The following is a 22,392-nucleotide window of genomic DNA, read 5'->3' as shown; positions in this document are numbered from 1 at the left end:
GCACCTCATTAGCCTCATGTGATCGCACCCCTCTCCATATGTTTTGAGGTGAAGTATTATGTGATGAGGATGTTGATGATGATGAGGATAGGCTTACATACAAGGTACCCTCATCTATTTTTATCTTTATGTTCTCCTGACACTCTACTAGTCACACATGGATGTAACCGTTTGGTCTCATAAAGGTCATTTTGACCTTACGAAGACTATAATATAACATTTCATTTCCTCTCTCTCTTGCTCTCTTGCATACGTAACACATCTATGTATCCTCCAAACAACGTTAAATCGTTAAGAATGTGCATCAATCAATATTAGCAACCTCTGAACTGTATTGTACATTCGGCACACATCTTTATCCTGGGGGGAACCTCGTAGTTTGTACGATTGTGAATTGCGCGGCTTTTAAAGAAGCTCCCCTCTTTCTCATGTCAATCTTAATACAAACCATGCGTGGACGGGGGATTCAAAACTGAGTGTCGTCTCCCTCTTCAGAAATTCCTTGATTATCTCGGAACTAGGCTGAAAGCGAAGATTTTAATAGAGCTGTCCTCTTCACGACCTACCCCTGCCCCTGAAACCACCACCACGACTGCCCCCACGTCCACCACCACCACCAAAACCTCGTCCACCACCAGCTGCTCCTCTACCACGAAAGCCCCGGCCACCTCCACGTCCACCTCTACCACCTGTAAGGAAAGGAGAGATAAAACATTAGCCTTACAACATATGAGAAAGCAGGAAATGATCGCACAACAAGTGCACACCTCCACGTCCACCACGGCCCCGACCCCCTCTGCCACCCCCTGATGGTGTTCCAGCTTGGCCCCTGAACAAGGAAAAACGAAAATGTAACCAAACTATGCAACTTGTATTAGATTTTTAAAACACGGTTTTGTGCAGCCAGGAATCACTTTGGTTGGGGCAGAAATCTTTGTAGTGGAAGAAGCTTTGCTGGATCAATGAAAAATTTATCTCCAGACTTGTATGATGTAGCGATGATACCCTCCAGCATTTTTACTGAGAAGAACTACAAACCACAAACAAAGAGGGTAAATGTAAGGTCGTGCAAGATATTTGTTACGGTCTGCCTAGCAATCAGTTGAACTTACCACTTCATTGATGGGACCAAATATTTCCTCCACCTTCCCTATCTGGGTCTTGTTTTCAAGATAGATCGGTGCATTGAAGTAAGGAATCTTCTCATTGATAAGCTTTATCACTGCTTCGCCTTCGCATGCATGGAGGAAAGTTGCCACTTCTGCTCTTCAAAACACGACAGACAGTGAGACCAAGATTATTCCAGAGATGCAAGCCAGAACAATGAAAGTTAAAAAGCTCTGGAACCGTATATAAGCTTCTATACAAATTATTAACATCATGACAAGCCAATGTCAAAGTTGTCCATTATAAACAGACCCACTTTCTTAATCTCACGTTGAAAGTTAAACACGCCAATTTCACATCTCCATTTAGACTCGTCATCAGGATGGAAGTGCTCTTTTGATCAATACAGTTCTTTTCGATAGGCAACATCACATTCCTCGTGCCAATAAGAAGGTGCCAGCATTGTGACACCCTCCATGGTAAAAGCACTGCTACGTTACCGCATTAATAACACGAGACCCACAATAAATCCAACCATTGCTCATATTTACACTTGATTTCATGATAGAGTCTCAGATTGTGGTATGATATTGTGGCATTATCTATTGGTCGCAAAGTTGCCCACAAGGCTTGTCCGCCCTCTCTCTCTCTCTCTCTCTCTCTCTCTCTCTCAGGTTCCCTCTCTCTCTCTCTCTCTCTCTCTCTCTCAGGTTCCCTACATTGGAAGCGAGGAAGTGTGAAGAGACCAAAACTCAAGCAAACTGGGATATTTTTGGGTGATGACCACTCTAACACAACTAGCACACATGCAAGAGCTGATGCCAGAGAAGAAGGTAGCAAGGGATGAAGGGAAATTTGTTTTCTACAGGGGAGGGAGGGTAGTGGTTTTGGAAAGACGTACCGCATGACGGTGCAAGACCTATGGGACCAACCGTAAAATGGCAGCATGGAATAGTAATGGATGAATGAAGCTAGATGTAGGCGCATTTGAGGATAGCTTCAAGGGAAGAGACATCATTCTTTACTCGGAAACACATCAAACTCCTGGTGGCACATTACCTAGAATGATGGGAACTCATTGGGAGACTACTTAGACAGGATGTGAGATCAATGCAAAGAGGACATGGGTCAGGAGGTGTGGCAGTCCTATTCAGGGAGCACCTTCAGCCCCTCATTTGTATTATTTGGAGAGATGAGCAAGCAGATATATGTGGGTCAGAGTGAGAGCAGAGACAAGGAGGCCACTCTACATTGCAATATGCTATTTTGCCCCCAGCACATCTCATTATGCATCATCCAAGGGACAGTCACCTACATGATATTGAATGAGGACATATGGGAGTTCTCTACGGATGGAGATGCCATTCTTCTGGGAGACTTCAATGCCAGAACGGGCCAGTCTCAGACAGCTTTCTACGATACCTCAGAATAAATGTTGAGAAAATTGGATGTCAATGATATGGGATTGGCTAGGTGTCCGCAGGATGAGGAGCACATTGGATATGTATTAGTCATCACTTCTACGGAGGTATGGGGTCAGTATGCATCATCTCTCTACACAGTCTAAAGGCAGCCATCTCTTCCGGATCCGCCAGAGCCACGCCCACACACATGTGCTTTCTTACCACCAAGATGGTAAAGAAGGCCATTGACAAGATGAGGACCAGGAGAGCATATGACCACGATGGCAGCTGGCTAGCAGAGCATTTTATACATGCCAGAGATCTGCTTGCAAAGCTTCTAGCAGTGATGTTCAACCGTGCATGTGAGAGGGCCTACCTGATACTTGGAATTTATCTACTACCGTACGTATCTTCAAGTCAGGGGACCCTATGGAGCCTGGGAACTGCCGCACTATCATGATTGAACACGGTTGTACGTCTTGAGCAGCAGTTGAGTAGATGGGCAGAGAGAGAGGGTATACGAGCAGCAAGACGCTCAGAGCCATGATTGAGGAGGGGAGATCACATGGGAGACCGCTCTATTGTTGCTTTGTGGATTTCCGCAAAGCTTTCGATACACAGCCCAGAGCTAGATTGATGCGCAAACTACAGGAGATGGGGGTACCCACTGAGTTGATTTGGGAGATCATGGCTATATACAGGTCAGTGGTGGGGCATGTACGCACTCCAAAGGGGATTTCTGATTTGGTCGGGGTGAAACAGGGCTGCCTGCTATCAACTACTCTATTTGGCATGTTTCTTTTTATTTTCGGTTCTTTGAGTCATGATCTCATCTGTGGGGTAAGTATTGCATGAATGTATGGCAAAACCCCGTTTCGCATGACCCATCAATTCTTGAATATAATCTGACTTTTGTTCTAAGCAGTGATCTCGGATCTCTGTAGGGAGTCCGCAGCAAAACCGCTCAATCTGTTCTTAAATGAGATCTTCTTAAATGAAGAAGCTGGTAGAAAAGAGCTCCAAAATCTCTCGCAATATGCGTCCAAAGAATCTCTCTTGGTCATCCGAAGATGATTCCAAGCAGTTCGTATATCTTGTTCGTACACCCGAAACAACCAAGAAGAAATAAAAAGCCTTTTTGAATTTCAGCCATTTAACTGGCGCTTTTTTGTTCAGTAGGAGGGTGGACCACCATGTTCGAGCATTTCCCTTGAAGAAAAAGGTAGCCCTTCGAATCTTGGAGTGCTCAAAGTAATGCCCTCCAGAGAAAGCTATGTCAAACTGTTGTATGAAGGCCAACACCCTCGAAGCATCTCGGAATCCAGAAAAAGTGTCAAACTTAATTGACTGTCCACCTTTAAATTCTCGAACTTTCTTGCTTTTATCCTCGAGGAAGTCATACTGGTTGGCTTTATAAAAATGCTTCTTCTTTGCGTAAAAGCTGTGATCGTCCGAGTCCGAACTATCTGAGGATGAGTCCTTTGTAGAACTGTCAAAAACTAGGCGAAACGTAGACTTATTTGCCTTTTTCTTTCCCTTTCCGAAGCTTTGCTTTTTGCTCCGCTTTTTCCCTTTTCAGGATGTTTTCATGTCCTGAATTGGTAGCACAGATTTACAAGAAAGAGTTGTTGGCCGTTATCCATGCTCTTACAAATTGGCGACACTATCTACTTCGAGCCGACTTTACGGTCTTCACAACAGACCACCAAAGTTTACGCTACTTCTTGTCGCAGAAGCAGCTTTCAGAGAAGCGGATGAGGTGGGCTAACATCCTGTCACGATTTCATTTCCACATAGTCCATGTTAAGGGACAGAAGAATTTAGTGGCAAGCCCTTGGTTCTGGCTATTGTGCTAAGAAAGTCCATCATTTCTGAGCACCAAAGACAGATTTTTGAAGCGGAGAAAAAGCAAGAAAAGCAGATTTTTGAGAAAGTCTTGGAGCTAACTTTTCCGTCTTCACAAACCATCAGAGTTTACGCTACTTCTTGTCGCATAAAGCAGCTTTCGGAAAAGCAGATAAGGTGGGCTAACATCTTGTCTTACTTTCATTTCTAGATAGTCCATGTTAAGGGACAGAAGAATTAGTGGCAAATACATTGTCTAGAAAGCCCTTGGTTCTGGCTATTGTGCTAAGAAGGTCCCATCATTTTTGAAGATTTTTGAAGCGAAGAAAAAGCAAGAAAAGCAGATTTCTTAGAAAGTCTAAGGCATGGAAGGCAATCTAGCAGTTCAGAGGAGAAGAGCTCGTCTTTTTCTAACAGTGACGATCAGCAAGAAGACCAAGGAGTTCAAGAAAGGGGGTCAAGCGGGTTCGAGACGTTTTCAGGCTACCACGACACCCATCGAGCCCTTGAAATTGTACAACAGCTTGACGTCGCCTTCTCTGGAGATCGGTTCACAGAACACTCCAAGGTGCGACGTGTGGCATCTTACTTGAAAGGAACTGCAGAGACATGGTAGTCTACTCTGTTGTTACGCAAAGAAGCATCTGCGACGTGGTTAAAATTCAAGACAATTTTCACGTCAACTTGGATATCAGATGAATATGCATGAGATGTCATCAGGGCTTGGCATCACTTGAAAATGATTGTTAGGTGCAACAGAATGAATGTTTGCGCTTTGCTCAAGATGAGTGCTTCGAACTGTGCTCAAGATGAGTGCTCCGAACTGTGCTCAAAGGTTCCTTTTGTTCTTATCGACAGGGCATTAACCAGTTAAGATCACTTGCAAGAGAAGGATCCAGATTTCTTTCAAGTCACTGTTTTTCCTCAAAAGCAGTGCCATGCAGATGTTGATGTCTATAGCTACCAAGCAGCATACTCCAAGTACTTGGCAATGTTTCAAGAAAATTTTTGCCCAAAGTTATATGGTTTCTGACATCTTCCTTCAGAGTGCAACATCTTGCAGTGGGGTATCCTGAAATGCTTGCCATGGAAACCCTAGCAGATTATAACTTGAAATTTTCTCGACATCTCTCAGTAGATGTCTCTTCACAAGCAGACAACCTTGGAGGTCCGGTATGATTGTTATGTCTTGGGACTACCATCGCCGCCAGACGAACACTGTCTGTCCAAGAGCTGATGGACCATGCTGTGGTTGTCTACAACCTCATGAAAGAAACCTAACCCTAATTTTTGGTGCACGTTTCAGGATGGAAAAGTCAGACAACTTTTCGAGCTCGACTGATGTCAAGATTGCTTTTTAAGTTTGAAATCTGTTTGAGAACTTGTTTGGTGATCCTGTTTGGGATTTATTTGAAATGGATGGTATCTGTTTTAAACCTGTTTTGGTGCCGATTTGAATTGTTTGACTTTGGTTTGAGATTTTACTCCCGGGTGGAGAAGTGAGAAATACTGTTTTGGTATTGTTTGAACCTCGAAACAACACAGGCCGATGCCTGGGAAGCGTTTTGTTGTATGTTCGAAAACCTCGGAACGACGCAGGCCGATGCCTGGGGAGCGCTCCGTTGTATGGTAGAAAACCTCCGGACGACGCAGGCCGATGCCTGGGGAGCATTTGGTTGTATGCTTGAACCTCCAAGCGATGCAGACTGCGATCTGGGGAGCGTTTGGTTGTACAATCCTCTGAGCTCATGGCCCGGATCTTTTAGGTTATTTGCGGGGAGAGTGACGAGGTAGTCGTTGAGTAGCTTCATACCGCAGACCGTTTGTCTCGATGGAGTGCTCAGTGGCGCTGTTTGTTGTGTCGTGTAACATGCATATGTGAGCATTTGTGTTGCATTGTGATGTGTCAATTACTGAATATTCCTAATTGGGTGAGATTGCCTGGGTATGTAATTTTAGTGCATCAAGCCACCCATGGAAGATGAGTATGATTTGGGTGTGATGGCTAATTTTACTACGCCGGAATATCGAGTTCCGATCTGGAGAAAGGAGCAGCTAACTCCTTGATCAAAACAACCGAAAGGAGAAGCTAACTCCTTGATCAAAAGAGCAGAAAGGAGAAGCTGACTCCTTAATAAAAAAGCAAACTCATTGTCCCTCGGAATGACCCTCGGAAATCTTTCAGCTAACTTGAGTTGTTTTGCAAATATGTTGTAATCACGGACGATTACTCTCTTTCAAGAAGGGGAGATGTAACAAACTGCTGACGTGTCGAAACCCTAATTCTACTGAAACCCTAATCCTAAAATCAAAAACCCTAATTATGCCCGAAACCCTAATTCGCTGAAACCCTAACCCTAAAATCAGAAACCCTAATTTTGTCCGAAACCCTTATTCTACTGAAACCCTCACCCTAAAATCAAAAACCCTAATTCTGCCCGAAACCCTAACTCTAAAATCACAAACCCTACGAAGAAGCAGAAGAAGAAAAAGAAGAAGTTTTACAGACTTACAAATTCTTGATGAGTTGCCTATTTTTAAAGAAGAGTTCCCACCAACTTATGGGACCCCGTTCGATGGGGTCCCAAGTGACATAAAGGCATTAAAAATAAAGCAGAACACACTCAAAAGACTTTGCACATCAAAATATGATGATGTGGCATCTGTATGGACGTTCCGGAATTTGCGGCGGATATTTAGGGAAATCCTGAAATTTTAGGAAAGTGATTTTTTGGGGTCAGCTTTTCATATTTGATGCTTTTAGGCTTTGGGCCTTTAAATATGAGCCTTGGGGGCCCTCTCTAGCACTCTTCAACGCGCAGATTGCAGAGGAGGTGCTCCCGGACTTTTGTACTTTGCGAATCAACAGTAATATAAAGAAATACCGAAAGGGGCGCCAAGGTTTGGGGCCAATACTCTCTAGGGTGGAATTCCGCCACTCCGTGCGCGTGTCGTCTCTCTCTATTTCAATTCAGTTGTTATTTGAAGTGCTTAAAGTTGTTCAGTTTATTCTTTTCTATTGGCACGTGGTGCCCGTCTTGTGACAATAAACCTCCGATGGTAAGAACACAATCCCAAAAAACTTCGTACATCATGTACCGTAGTGGGAGTTGGCCAATCTTGCACGATTTGGATCTTTGCGGGATCCATTTTCACTTGGTTGTGTGAGACTATATGGCCGTGATAGTGTATCTCAGTGAGGAAGAACTCACTCTTCTTTGCATTCACATGCAACTCATGCTTTCGCAATTCCTGAAACACTATATCCAAGTGCTTCCGATATTCCTCCTCGGTCTTTGAAAAGGCGAGTATGTCATCAAAGAACGCTCCTATGAAAGCTCGGTGTGGGTTGAAAATTCGATCCATCATTTGATTGAATGTGGCACGAGCATTGATCAAGCCAAACGGCATTACCAAAAATTCATAAAGTCCAAAAGTTGTGGGAAACGCAATCTTATGGACATCTTCAAGGGCTATTCGTATCTGATGATACCCGCTTTTTAAGTCAATGCGAGTAAAGATGCTCACTCCCTGCAACTTATCGAGAATATCATCAATCCGCGGTATCGGAAAGTGATTCTTGATAGTGATCTTGTTTAGAGATCAATAATCTATGCACATTCAAAACGTGCCGTCTTTCTTCTGCACCAATAGAACCGAAGAGCAGTAAGGCGAAGTACTTGGTTGTGGTAGACCTTTTTCCAGAAGCTCATTGACTTGCTTCAAAATTTCCTCTTGCTGAGCAAGACTAACCGGATAAGGGGGTAGGTTTGGGGAAGAGCTACCTGGTACGAGATCAATGCAATGATCTTTCGGACGTTCCGGAGGTAGCTTGTCTAGTAGAGTATCCGTGAAACAATTTTTATACTTTTCAAGAAATTGAAACGTTTAATTTCCAAACTAGAGAGCGAACCCTCATTAGTTTTATCTCTTTCACGTGCGAAAATCAAGTAAGCAGAAACGCACTTCTTTATTTCCTTCTTAATGGAGATATGGCTTACAATAGGGAATAGCCAATCCCCTATATCAACAAAAATTTTAATGTTCTTGCCCTCATGCTCAAAAGCGAGGATCTTTTCTACATAATTTGAGACCGGTTGCATATGGTAATGCCATGGAATACCCAAGATGATATCACATCCCTGGATAGGTACAATCAAAAAGCATTCACGGTCCTTGTATTCACCAATCCGGAGATTGAGTTGTCCTTGCACGAGAGTTGCATTGGTGGTCAATCCCTCAAATGCCAATTCGGAAGTGACCGGAGTTCCAAGCTAAGCCGGCGTGAGGCCCAAGCGTTCTGCAGTTTCGAGTGAGGTGAAGTTGTCCGTCGATCCAGGGTCGTAGAGGATCAACATCCGCTGGTTATTCACAGATCCCCAACCTTTAAAGAGCTGACGCTTCCCTTTCTCGGTTTTTGTATTCCCTTGCACATCAAGAATGGAATTCAAACTCGGTGGAGCGGGTTCCTTCTTCGATTGTTCCTTCTTCGAAGATGCTTGTTCCTGCCGTTAGTGATGAACAGGGCAATCGGGCTTCATATGTCCTTTTTCACCACAATAGAAGCACCTTCCTTGTTCTTTGAAGGTTTGTACTTGGTTTGATGTGAGATACTTAAGCCGTTTTCTGATACCCTCTGGCTTCTTAGACTCATCCGGGTCCTCTGGGGAACGCTTTTTGCCTTGATTGCCATGGTTATCATAGACCGCTCTTTGCCTTGCGCGGTATGTGCTATGTTCCATCCGTCTGGGGGTACCAATGGAATGTAAATCCTCAACAATGATTGTCAACTTCGTCATCCACTGAAGGGTGTCGTGTGGTTACACCTTCATGCTCTCCCGAAGCGGTGGTTGAAGACATGCTTCAAACTTTCACATCTTTTCCTCGTCGGAAATCTTCACAAAAGGTGTCACTTTTAGAAGAACCAACCAAAACTTGTCAACATAAGCCGTGACTTTCTCTTGTTCCTTCTGGGCAAGCCAGTCCCATTCCTTCCGAATGTCCTTCTCGAAATCAAGTGGAAGAAATTGTTCATAGAATTCAACTTTGAATTGAGCCCAGGTTCTAGCTTGAGTACCTTCCAGAATTTTGGCTAGCCACCAATTGCTTGAAGTCTCCTTAAGCTGCATCCCAACATGATGCAACTTGGATTTTTCAGTGAAGTTTCCGTTGGCAAAAGCAACTTCAAACTGCCTGATGAAAGACAGTGCCTTGGAGATATCTCTCCGTCCTGTGTAGTTATTGAACTTCACATCCTTGTCAGCGGATTTGAAAATCCACATCTTGCGGTGACGTCTACGGTTATCCCTCTTGAACTGGGGCTTCTCTTTAGTAGTATATAGGAAAGTAGTAGGAGTTTTCTTCTTGGGAGAAGATTTAGATACTGTATGAGAAGTAGATGTAGAAAATAGTCAGGAGAGTATGATGGAGAAGAGATAGAGACATCCTTGCTTTTGTTAAGCAAAGAAAGTTCTTTTTCTTGGCCCTTGCTCTTGGAAGGCCGTTTGTTCTGATCCGGTGATCCCTTGTGCGTTTCGGCACCTCTTTCCGCACCATCCACTTGCGGATTACTTCCATTAACAAGATATTCCTGACACCCATCGGCATCCGTTCCTTGCGGCTTCTTGATTCCGTCCAAAGCCTTTTCAACAGCCGGCAACGAAATAAGTTGTTGCAATTCCACGAGTTGGGCTTGCACTTGCTGAAGTTCGTCTTCAGCGGTTCTTCCGTGGCTTGTCCTGGTTCTTCCCGTTCCTTCCCAGAATCGTCCTTCTTTGCAGAGAAAGAGAGGAATCCGAGCTCTGATATCACTGTCACAAATGGGAGCGCACACGAATAATCAACAAGATGAAAATAAATAATCTTTCAACTAAACAGAGTTGAGAGAGAAGTTCGACACAGTATTTGGGACCAGAAGATGGGCCGGTCCCCCCCCCCTTAAAGAGAATCCTTTATTAGGGAGAATCTTTTTACGAGCACAAGAACCAGAGAAAACCCCTCCGTTCTAGTTCTCTGACTCGATGGTCGTTCCTTCCCGTAAGGGAAATCCGAGAGACGAGTTCTCAATCCTTTTTCAGTCTGTACTCGGAGTCGAGACTCCGCATACAATTTCCGAATTTTGTTGCCGGAATTCCGAAGCGTACGCCGAAGCCTTCCCGCTTCTCCTTCATGATGAAGTACCTGCAAACACACAAATACGGGAAAACAATTCGTATGGCGAATCCACAATAGATACCTGTAGCTCTTGCACGGAAAAGCGACTTCCGTGCTTCGCAGTCTCGCGATCTCTTGCGTCTTCCGGCGGCAGAATCTTCTCTTGCTGGCGCTGACAGCTCCTCTTCTGAGTGAGGGCATGTGCCGCTTTTATAGCTCCTTGGCCACAGTAGGAGTAGCTGAGAAGAGGCTGGCCGCGTAGAGATCGCGGTGATTTTATTTTATTTTTTTTTTCTGTTCTACCCGAAATAGGAAGAGAGAATTCGCTGGCTGGTTTTGTTGCTTTATTTTCTAAGTGGCTGCCCACTTATTAAGTGGGCGATCGGCATATTTTAAAATTGGTCTGAGCCTGCCCAAAAACTCAATAAAACCTAATAAGTTAAAAACAATGCCTTTCACAATACTTTCCAAGCGTCCCTGGATGCAACCACATACACATATGCAATGCAGAAATAGATTCCTCGCGGGAAAGCGTCTGCTCTTCTCGAAAAACTCGTTAAAATATTCCGCTTTTTAAGAAAAGCTTCTCAGAAGCCATCTTTATTCTTGTGCTTGCATCTTTACGCATATTCCTGTTTCCAGTTCCGGTTTCCTGCCAAACCAACGAGATATTCCCTTTCCGCTGCTCCTGTCACCCCACCACGTGACACATCAAGAATATTCGTTTCCCGGTCTCTTCTACCGAACTAACGATAAAACCCCTTCGCAATGCTTAATGTCACCCATCATATGACGCATCATAGTTTTCTGTTCCTGATGGCTTTTAATAATTCCAGTCGATCTACAGTTTCTAACCTTACGGTTCAAGTATACATCTTTAAATATCCTAATTTCAATAAGAAGAAATTACTCGAGAAAATGAGAAAATAAGAAAATAGTCCATTTAGCAACATGAACATGACTCTATGTGCCACGTAGACATGCTGCTACTACCTCTTTGAAGCCAAGGTATGCCTGAGAGGGATATTGTGCCGACAACATTGTGAGCCTATTTGCAAGACCTGCATGCCCAAACAAGACCATTAGATAGGTTTTCCCATTCGAGAACCCTCTCGCATAAATGGTTTGTAAATGTGTTTGATGGGTGTTATTACACATTGGTGGGCAATTGACCATTGCATCTCATTGGTGCATCAAATCAACTGCGGAGGTGCTTTATCTTGAAGAGTTGCCGTAGCGGTTAGTCAAGTCGAGTGTCGCAAATTGCTGATGTGTCAAGCCATTGAAAAACGGAGCCACTGTGCAGATCACCAGCCGCGGGGCCTAAACCCTAAGAAGCAAAAGCAATAGTAGAAGATGACGTGGCAAAATGTATTGAACTCTGGATTTCGCGTTGGCTCGCTAACGTGGCAGGCTCTTTGGAATCCCGCGTTTCACACTAACTGCTGACGTGGCAAACTGTATGGAATCCCGTGTTTCACGCTGACTGCTAACGTGGCAAACTGTACGGATTTCCGTGATTTGCGCTGACAGGTGCTGACATGGCGCTGTACGGATTTAATTTGCGCTGGCAGCTTTCGGACAAGATGCTTTTCTACCAGATGCTTTTGAGTTTAAGGCTTTTCATGTAAACTGCTTTTGGACATAGGGCCTTTAAATATGAGGCCATGGGCTCATTCTCTAGCATGCTTCTGGACGAAGGTGCAAAGGATGGAATACTGGCTTGTACTCTGATAATGCAATATAAAGAAATACCGAAAGGGGAGCCAAGGTTTGGGGCCAATACTCTCTGGGGTGAAACTCCGCCACTTCGTGTTGCGTGTCGTCTCTCTCTTTCAGTTCAATTGTTATTGAAGTACTAAAAGTCTATTCAGTCTGTTATTTTCCGTTGGCACGTGGTGCTCGTCTTGGGACAGTGGTATCAGAGCATCAGGCGTGTGCTTTTCTAAAAACATATCGTCCTACAAAAGAGCAAACAGAGCAAACCAGAGACTATTGGAATATTATGGGAAGTATCTTCGGGACCTGACCCCGGACTTATTAGATACTCCCACGCTTACTTCATCGCGCATCGGGCGCGCTCCCGTCTTCTCTGCTTATATCTTCCAGGGCATAAGTCAAAAAGATCACTTGCAAGAGAAGGATCCAAGATTTGTTTCGAGTCATTGTTTTTTCTCAAAAGCAGTGCCATGCAAATGTTGATGTCTATAGCTACCAAGCCGTACACTCCGAAGACTTGGCAAGCTTTCAAGAAAATTTTTGCCCGAAGTTATATGGTTTCTGACATCTTCCTTCACAATGCAACTCCTAACAAAGTAGGGTATCCTAAAATGCTTGCCACGGAAACCCTAGCAAATTACAATTTGCAGTCGTTAGACGTCTCTCAGCAGGTGTCTCTTGTTAATAACCTTGGAGGTCCAATGTGTAAGGTGCAACAGAATGAATGATGAACTTTGCTCAAGATGAGTGCTCCGAACTGTGCTCAAGGTTCCTTTTACTTATGGAAGGGAGAGCCTTCCGTTCTTAATGAGAGAGTGCAATGGACACAACAAAGTGAATGGACACTGTGTGAGAAGGTGTATGAGACTGAGAGATAGAGAGAGAAGAGAATACGACACCAGAGATGTTGTAAAACCCTCCTCCGAAGGCCCAACTCTCGTTGGCGAGAGTGGTCTACTATTGATTGCACAAACTGGTACAAAGTGGATGAATGAGAACTGATGCAAGTCTAGGCTATGTCGATGTCGACGACGTGGATGACGAGACCGACTCGATGGCTGAAAACTGATGTGCTTGCTCTGCTGTCCAAAAACGCCAATGGGCTGAAATCTGCTGCTGTAAAAACGCAAGTGCTGGAGCAAGTAAAACGTTGGTTTGCTGCAGAATTTCCGTGCCTTCGGCTGCCCTAAAAAAGCGCTGATTTGCAACCCTTTGAAGTCCTCCGAAAATGTTGTTTTTGCTGGTCTTTAAACGTTGAATTCCTAAGGTCTTATCGTTGAATTGTTGAGGCTATGGTACTCCTGAAAATGCTAGGGAAAAGCGATGATGCTGTCACAAGGCGGGCACCATGTGCCAATAGAAAAGAACAGACTGAACAGACTTTTAGCACTTCAATAACAACTGAACTGAGAGAGAGAGAGAGAGAGAGAGAGAGACGACACGCGACACGGAGTGGCGAAATTCCACCCCAGAGAGTATTGGCCCCAAACCTTGACGCCCCTTTCGGTATTTCTTTATATTGCATCATCAAAGTACAAGCCGGTACTTCAAACTCTACACCTTCTCCAGGAAGCATGCCAGAGAATGAGCCCTAGCCTCATATTTAAAGGCCCTTGGCCTAAAAAGCAGTTTACATGAAAACTTTTCAAACTCAAAAGCTTCTGGCCAAAAAGCAATGCAAAAGCTGTCAGCGTAAATCACGAAAATCCGTACAGCCTGCCACGTCATCATGCAAGCGCAATTTTTGGAAATCAGCCACGCTGTTGTAGTTTTAGGGTTAGGGTTTCCAAAATTAGGATTTGCAAGTTTTAGGGTTAGGGTTTTCAGAATTAGGGTTTGCAGGTTTTAGGATTAGGGTTTTTGGAATTAGGGTTTCAACAGTTAGGGTTTCCAAAAATAGGGTTTCTGGCAAAAATTAGGGTTAGGGTTTTCTGCACTCGGGTGACCACGTCATCACTTTGTGACACTTCTTCTGTTGCTTGTTCTTCTTAGGGTTTAGGCCCCTCGGCCGGCATCTGTAAGTTGGCTCCAAGCTTTGACACGTCAGCAATTTGTTACATCTCCCCTCCTTGAAAGAGAGTAATCGTCCGTGATTACAGCATATCTGCAAAACAACTCAAGTTAGCTCAAAAATTTTCGAGGGACAATCAGTTTGCTCCTTTTATTAAGGAGTTAGCTTCTGCTTTCTGCTCTTTTGATCAAGGAGTTAGCTCCTCCTATCGACTGTTTTGATCAAGGAGTTAGCTTCTCCTTTCGTCCAGATCGGAACTCTTGATATTCCAGCGTAGTAAAATTAGCCATCACACCCAGACCGTACTGATCGTCCACGCGTGTCTTAATGCACTAAAATTACATACCCAGGCAATCTCATCCAATTAGAAATATTCAATAGTTGGCACATCACAATGCAACACAAATGCTTACATATGCATGTTACAAGACATAGAAACATAAAGCCGCCGATGAACACTCCTCCCGTATAACCTAACAAGGTCCGGGCCGAGAGATATTCAACGACTCCCTCATCACTCCTCCCGCATAACCTAAAAAGGTCTAGGCCGGGAGATACAGCGGCCTTTTACAACCAAACGCCCCCAGACCGCAGCCTGCGTCGTTTGGAGGTGATGAGAGTAACCACTGCTCAGACTTCTTAATACTCCTCCCGCATAAACATCCAGGTCCGGGCAGGGAGTCACAACAACAATTATTTTACAAGCATACAACCAAACGCTCCCCAGGCATCGGCCTGCGTCGTTCGGAGGTTTTCAAACATACAACGAAACGCTCCCCAGGCATCGGCCTGCGTCGTTCCGAGGTTCAAACAATACCAAAACAGTATTTCTCCCTTCTCCACCCGGGAGTAAAATCACCAATCATTGAAACTAGTATCAAACTAGAGTCAAATAATTCAAATCGGCACCAAAACAGGTTCAAAACAGATACCATCCATTTCAAACAAATTCCAAACAGGATCACCAAACAAGATCAAACAAAACTCAAACTTAAAAAGCAATCTCAACATTAGTCGAGCTCGAAAAGTCGATTGACTTTCCATCTTGAAACCTGCACCAGAAATTAGGGTTAGGTTCCTTCTATGAGGTCGTAGCCGAGCACGGCATGGTCCATCAGCTCTTGGACAGACAGTGTTTCTTTGGCGGCGATGGTAGCAATCACACTAAACCTCCAAGGTCATCTGCTCGTGAAGAGACATCTATTGGGAGATGTCGAGAAACTTCAAGTTATAATCTGCTAGGGTTTCCATGGCAAGCATTTCATGATACCCCACTCTGCCAGAAGTTGCATTCCGAAGGAAGATGTCAGAAACCATATAACTTCGGGCAAAAAATTTCTTGAAAGCTTGCCAAGTACTTAGAGTATGCTGCTTGGTAGCTGTAAACATCAACATCTGCATGGCACTGCTTCTGAGAAAAAAAAAAACAGTGACTTGAAACAAATCTGGATCCTTCTCTTGCAAGTGATCTTAATTGGCTTATGCCCTGTAAGACACTGCGGTGAAGACGGGAGCGCGCCCGATGCGCGATGAAGTAAGGGTAGAAGTGGCTGATACCTCAAATATAATTCAATTCCAATAGCTCTGTCTGCTCTTTTGTAAGACCGGTATGCTTTCAGAAAAGCAGACGCCTGATGCTCTGATACCACTATCACAAGGCGGGCACCACATGCCAATAGAAAAGAACAGACTGAACAGACTTTTAGCACTTCGATAACAACTGAACTGAGAGAGAGAGAGAGAGAGACGACACGCGACACAGAGTGGCGGAATTCCACCTCAGAGAGTATTGGCCCCAAACCTTGGCGCCCCTTTCGATATTTACAAGCCGGTACTTCAGACTCTACACCTTCTCCAGGAAGCATGCCAGAGAATGAGCCCTAGCCTCATATTTAAAGGCCCTTGGCCTAAAAAGCAGTTTACATGAAAACTTTTTCAAACTCAAGCTTCTGGCCAAAAAGTAATGCCAAAAGCTGCCAACGTAAATCACGGAAATCTCTACAGTCTGCCACGTCATCATGCCAACGCAATTTTTGGAAATCAGTCATGCTTTTGCAGTTTTAGGGTTAGGGTTTCCAAAATTAGGGTTTACAAGTTTTAGGGTTAGGGTTTTCAGAATTAGAGTTTCCAAGTTTTAGGGTTAGGTTTTTAAAATTAGGGTTTCAGCAGTTAGGGTTTCAACAATTAGGGTTTCTGGCAAAAGTTAGGGTTAGGGTTTTCTGCACTCGACGACCACGTCATCACTTTGTGACACTTCTTCTGTTGCTTGTTCTTCTTAGGGTTTAGGCCCCTCGACCGGCATCTGTAAGTTGGCTCCATTCTTTAGGCTTTGACATGTCAGCAGTTTGTTACAGATGCTGATGCTGAAAAACACCAACAGAGGGTGGTCGCTTGCTTGGAGGAAAATCGCCACCAAGGGGGGAAGTCTTGCTTGAGAGAGAGAGGGGGAACCTGCTGCCTTTGGCCTGTGTTCTCCTTGCTCTTTTGCCAAATAGTGCTAGCCTAGGTTTGCTTATATATTATCTTACCAATTGCCCTACTCAATTCCCAACAAAAGTCACTTAAAATAATAAGTGAAAAATGTCAAAAATAGGGAAAATAGGTTTAATGCACCGGAAGATGCTCCTGATGGTTTCTGTTGGATTCTGATGGTAATGCTGATAATCATGCGGTGTGCAACCAGAGGATATGCATCTACTCTAAGTGCCTGGGCATGCACGGTCTGCGAACAGACTCACAAAAGTGCCAGAACATTTCCTAAGCTAGACTGACTGGATTGACTGAACCCTTGTCATGTTGTAGCTTGTCCACAGACACATAGGGTTGGATGTGTCACGTGACAAGTGTGATTGCTATGTCTTGGGACTACCATTGCCATTGTTTGTGCAAGAGCGGATGGACCATATTGTGGTCAGCTACGACCTTATGGAAGGAACCTAACCCTAATTTTTGGTGCAAGTTTCACGATGGAAAGTCAGTCAACTTTTCGAGCTCCACTATTGTCAAGATTGCTTTTTAAGTTTGAGTTCTATTTGAGCTTGTTTGGTGATCCTGTTTGAAATTTGTTTGAAATAGATGATATCTGTTTTGAACCTGTCTTGGTGCCGATTTGAATTGTTTGACTCTGGTTTTAATACTGGTTTCATTGATTGGTGATCTACTCCCGGGTGGAGAAGTGAAAAATACTGTTTTGGTATGGTTTGAACCTCCAATCGACGCAGACCGATGTGTGGGGAGAAAACCTCGGAACGACACAGACCGTTGTCTGGGGAGCGTTCTATTGTATACTAGAAAACCTCCGAACGACGCAGGTCGATGTCTGGGGAGCGTTTGGTTGTATGCTTGAGCCTCCAACCGACGCACATTGCGGTCTGAAGAGCGTTTGGTTATATAGTCCTCTGAGCTCATAGCCCGGACCTTTTTAGGTTATTTGCGGGGAGAGTGACGAGGTAGTCGTTGAGTAGCTTCATACCGCAAATCATTTGTCTCGGGGGAGTGCTCAACGGTGCTGTTCGTTGTGTCTTATAACATGCAAATATGAGCATTTGTGTTGCATTGTGATGTGCAAACTGCTGAATATTCCTAATTGGATGAGATTGCCTCGGTATGTAATTTTAGTGCATCAAGACACTCGTGGAAGATCAGTGCGATCTATGATGGCTAATTTTACTACACCAAAGTATCTAGAGTTCCGATCTGGACGAAAGAAGAAGCCAACTCCTTGATCAAAAGAGACGAAAGAAGAGGCCAACTCCTTAACAAAAAGAGCAAACTATTTGTCCCTCTGAATGACCCTCGAAAAATTTTTAGCTAGCTTGAGTTGTTTTGCAGATATGTTGTAATCGCCGACGAGAGCGATTACTCTCTTTCAAGAAGGGGGGATATCACGAAATGCCGATGTGTAAATGTAACAAACTGCTGACGTGTCAAAGCCTAAAGAATCGAGCCAACTTACAGATAATATAGCTGCCCTAATTTCTGTCAGAAACCCTAATTGTTGAAACCCTAATTCTGGAAACCCTAACCCTAAAACCTGCAAACCCTAATTCTAGAAACCCTAACCCTAAAACCTGCAAACCCTAATTCTAGAACCCTAAGAAGAACAAGCAACAGAAGAAGAAGTCCTACCAACTTATGGGGACCCTGTCCGATGGGGCCCCAAGTGATATAAAGGCATTAAAAATAAAGCAGAACACACTCAAAAGACTTTGCACATCAAAATATGATGATGTGGCACCTGTACGGACGTCCCTGAAATTCGCGGCGGATTTTTAGGGAAATCCCGAAATTTTAGGAAAGTGATTTTTTGGGGTTAGCTTTTCATATTTGATGCTTTTAGGCTTTGGGCCTTTAAATGTGAGTCTTGGGGCCCTCTCTGGCACTTTTTAGCGCGCAGATTGCAGAGCAGGTGCTCCCTGATTGTTGTACTTTGTGAATCGGCAGTAATATAAAGAAATACCGAAAGGGGCGCAAAGGTTTGGGGCCAATACTCTCTGGGGTGGAATTCCGCCACTCCGTGTCACGTGTTGTCTCTCTCTCTTTCAGTTCAATTGTTATTGAAGTGCTAAAAGTTTGTTCAGTCTGTTCTTTTCTATTGGCACGTGGTGCCCGCCTTGTGACAGTAAAGCCACTGAAGAACGGAGCCACTATAAAGATCACCGGCCGAGGGCCTAAACTCTAAGAAGCAGAAGCAGTCGCAGAAGATGTCGTGGCAAAATGTGTTGAACTTCGGATTTCGCGTTGGCTTGCTGACATGGCACGCTGTAGGGAATCCCACGTTTCACGCTAACTGCTGACGTGGCAGATTGTACGTAATCCAACGTTTCACGCTGACTACTGGCGTGGTAGACTATACGGATTTTCGTGATTTACACTGACAGGTGCTGACGTGGCATTGTACGGATTTCCATAATTTGCCTTGCAGCTTTTGGACAAGATGCTTTTGAGTTTAAGGCTTTTCATGTAAACTGCTTTTGGGCCTAGGGCCTTTAAATATGAGGCAATGGGCTCATTCCCTCACAACGTCTGGTCGAAGGTGCAAAGGATGGAGTACCGGCTCATACTTTGATGTTTGATGATGCAATATGAAGAAATACCGAAAGGGGTGCCAAGGTTTTGGGCCAATATTCTCTCCGATAGAATTCCGCCACTCCGTGTCGCGTGTCGTCTCTCTCTCTCTCTCAGTACAACTGTTATTGAAGTACTAAAAGTCTGTTTGGTCTGTTCTTTTCCGTTGGCACGTGGTGCCCATCTTGTGACATCGAGTCATGCATTGAGGAATTGCATCTTTATACATCCCATTTACACAATCTAACGAAAATACTACATCAATACCCAAGTGGACTCTCGAGGAAACCTTGAGAGGGTTGGCTGGGACTCTCTCTCTCTCTCTCTCTCTCTCTCTCTCTCTCTCTCTCTCTCTCTCTCCCTCTCTCTCTCTCTCTCTCTCTCTCTCTCTCTCATATTACCACATTCATGATTCTCTATAGCACATCTCTATTTCTCCACATAGTCTGTCTATCTACTTGAGAGATCTCTCTCTCCCTTGATTTATCTATCAACTTGGTAAAAAGAAGAATGATTTTTCGTGTGTGTCTTTCATTTCTTATATATGGTGCCTATTGTAACATTGTTGAATCAATCAAACAATCAATTTCCACTCTAACTTCCGGTCAAGTTCTAATCTTAAGTCTTACTCATGAGTATTTACAAATAATAATAGGGTAAGTATCCATGACCTCACAATAGGATGGTTCAAAACCATTGATCAACACCAATGGTATGCAGCAACGTGGGTGGACCAATACACTCTTGTCTCGACTCTTCCACTCCTACCCCCACGAGCAACTCCCATCAATAGCAATTGTCAATTTGTCGAGGCCTATGAAAACTCAAAGCCTAACAATCTAAGAGGTTAAAATCCAAGAGGTAAACCTTGGAATGTGAAATATTCTTTTGAGGCCTCTTCAGTTGTTGTAACCAACTTGGGTTTGAGCGAAAATGTCTTTTTGCAAGGCAAAGCAGCCAAGGCCATACTTTGTTTGCAAGAGTTTCACTTGTTGTGTGTGTCATCAAAGGAAAAAGGCGCAAAACCCCTAAGCTATGATTAACACAAAGGGCACAAAACCCGTAAGCTCCGAGAACAACCTAGATTACAACAATGCACTTTGAAAAGCATGGCACTCTCTTTTTTTTTTCGACACACCAGAGGGCCCACAGGGGGAGGTGCTTATCCCTTCCAAATATTAGCCATGTTACATGGTCGGGCAATGGCCGCGTACCATCGGGCAAGAGCCACGCGTAGGCATCACCATGGCCACCTAATTGATGCACCACATGCTGGGAACGACGGAGAGAACTCGTAGCAACCAACTAGGAACCTCCTCCTCGGGTGACCCACCCCAGGAGGAGGATGCACTCGAGTGTCCAAGGGCAAGAGCCCTAGCAACGTGAACACCAGGTGAGCACAAGGTGTCCCTCTAGAGTGTGACCCGACAGGGGATTTGAACCCACAACTCGTAGGTTGAGAGGCCAAAGCCTTACCGTTAGACCAACTCTTTGGGGACAGCATGGCACTCTCTTTAGTTCTCTCTTGAGAGGTTTAGTTTTCAAGCTCCGCTTTTTCACTCTATGAAGTTGGTAGGTTGAAGATTACACTATGCTGAATCTCTCGGCCAACTCAGATAACAAAATGAATGAAGTCAAATACAAAGAGAACTTCTCACTTTCATAGGAAATGTTACAAAGCCCACTTCAAAAAGTACAAAAAAGGCGCACTCATACCTCACATGCTGGAGGAATAACATTAACCTATACGTACAAACGTTCCAAACCCAGAACTGAAGGTGCAAACAAGACCACTAAGTTTTAACCTCATAATGTTGATCAAGGACAATGAGTACTGCCACTCAATGCAAGTCCATATCTGGTTCATCTTATCAGGGACATTCTTAAGCATGTGTGCTCTTGGGATATGAGCGTACCAACAACTTCGGCAGGAGGTGCAAACAAGACCACTAAGTTTTAACCTCATAATGTTGATCAAGGACAATGAGTACTGCCACTCAATGCAAGTCCATATCTGGTTCATCTTATCAGGGACATTCTTAAGCATGTGTGCTTTAGGGATATGAGCGTACCAACAACTTCGGCGGGAGGTCCTTCGTCGCGCTGGAAGCCCCGTCCGCCAAAGCCGCGACCCCCTCGACCTCCTCTGAAGTCGCCTCCTCGACCGCGCCCCCTGAACCCGCTGCTGGCTGGAGGCCTCATTCCACTTCGACAACAACGTAGGGTTTAAGCTGCAGCGGCACAATTTCGCCTTTTTAAGGCAAATGTGCCAAGATTTTGGGATTAAACAAGGTGAAGCTTCACTTTGGTGAAAATTTCAAAAGGTTTGAATGTGATGTTAGGTGCTCTACATAGGCTCATGATGTGCTTAACAGAACATATATAATATCAATGCACAATATACAGTCAATGTTAGGATTTGAAGGGTTCCATATATGTCGACTACTCAAGGCAGTGATTGTGCTTGGGGCTTTATGTACATTCTTTTTTGTGTTAATACAACACTTCTACTCACAATTGTATGGCCAAAATCAAAAAAAAAATGAAGAACTCCGTATTCTTCCAAAAGATAGGCAAAGAAGTTCAATATCCATTTAAAATGCTACACTTGCAAGAATTTTGTTGGAGCAATGTACTTCAAGGGCCACTACCACTCTCTGCTTGCCACCAACACACATTCCCTATGTTATTAATGTGTACAAATTTGGTGGAGGCTCTGGTGAAGCTTGTGCTAAAAATAGCCCATTGGCATTTTCAACTCTCTCTCTCTCTCTCTCTCTCTCTCTCTCTCTCTCTCTCTCTCTCATTATTGAATCCACTATAAGCTCATAGGACAGTGCTATGATTCAATTTCCACCTTGTATTTTCAGCTCGTGACTTGAAATAGCATCAATGCCATGATACATGTAGTCAAAGTGTACCAAAAGAGTTTAACCTTGTCTACAGGTTTGCAATCGCGTTGAGTTGTTCCTGCTTCATGCTACCTGTGACCTCTCTCTCTCTCTCTCTCTCTCTCTCTCTCTCTCTCTCTCTCTCTCTCTCTCTCTCTCTCTCTCTCTCTCTCTCCATCTCTCCAAACATCACAAC

General features: G+C 44.2%; 1 protein-coding gene across 1 annotated transcript; it reads right to left on the bottom strand.

Moving 5' to 3' along the window:
* Window positions 1–267: 267 nt before the first annotated feature.
* Window positions 268–21,562, bottom strand: LOC147438438 (H/ACA ribonucleoprotein complex subunit 1-like protein 2). The gene is made up of 5 exons (XM_086484106.1): window positions 21,378–21,562; window positions 1,113–1,261; window positions 915–1,030; window positions 768–829; window positions 268–689 (listed from the first exon to the last, which is right to left on the bottom strand). Exons 1-5 carry the CDS (start codon window positions 21,505–21,507, stop codon window positions 556–558), a joined length of 591 nt encoding a protein of 196 aa, XP_086340232.1. The 5' UTR covers window positions 21,508–21,562; the 3' UTR covers window positions 268–555.
* Between the last annotated feature and the right edge of the window lie 830 nt (window positions 21,563–22,392).

This window comes from Adiantum capillus-veneris, chromosome 16 (assembly GCF_014529385.1).
Source record: "Adiantum capillus-veneris isolate H3 chromosome 16, ASM1452938v2, whole genome shotgun sequence".
In the NCBI taxonomy this organism is placed as follows: domain Eukaryota; kingdom Viridiplantae; phylum Streptophyta; class Polypodiopsida; order Polypodiales; family Pteridaceae; genus Adiantum; species Adiantum capillus-veneris.
The sequence above is the reverse complement of the archived record's forward strand: the minus strand, read 5'-3'. Positions and strand labels throughout refer to the sequence as shown.

Coding starts and splice junctions, on each gene's coding strand:
- LOC147438438 (XM_086484106.1), bottom strand. CDS start 21,507: ATGAGGCCTCCAGCCAGCAGCGGGTTCAGGGGGCGCGGTCGAGGAGGC. Junction 1,262..21,377: donor ACCTCCCGCCGAAGTTGTTG/GTACGCTCATAT, acceptor TTTGAAGAGCAG/AAGTGGCAACTTTCCTCCAT. Junction 690..767: donor GGGCCGTGGTGGACGTGGAG/GTGTGCACTTGT, acceptor CTTTCCTTACAG/GTGGTAGAGGTGGACGTGGA.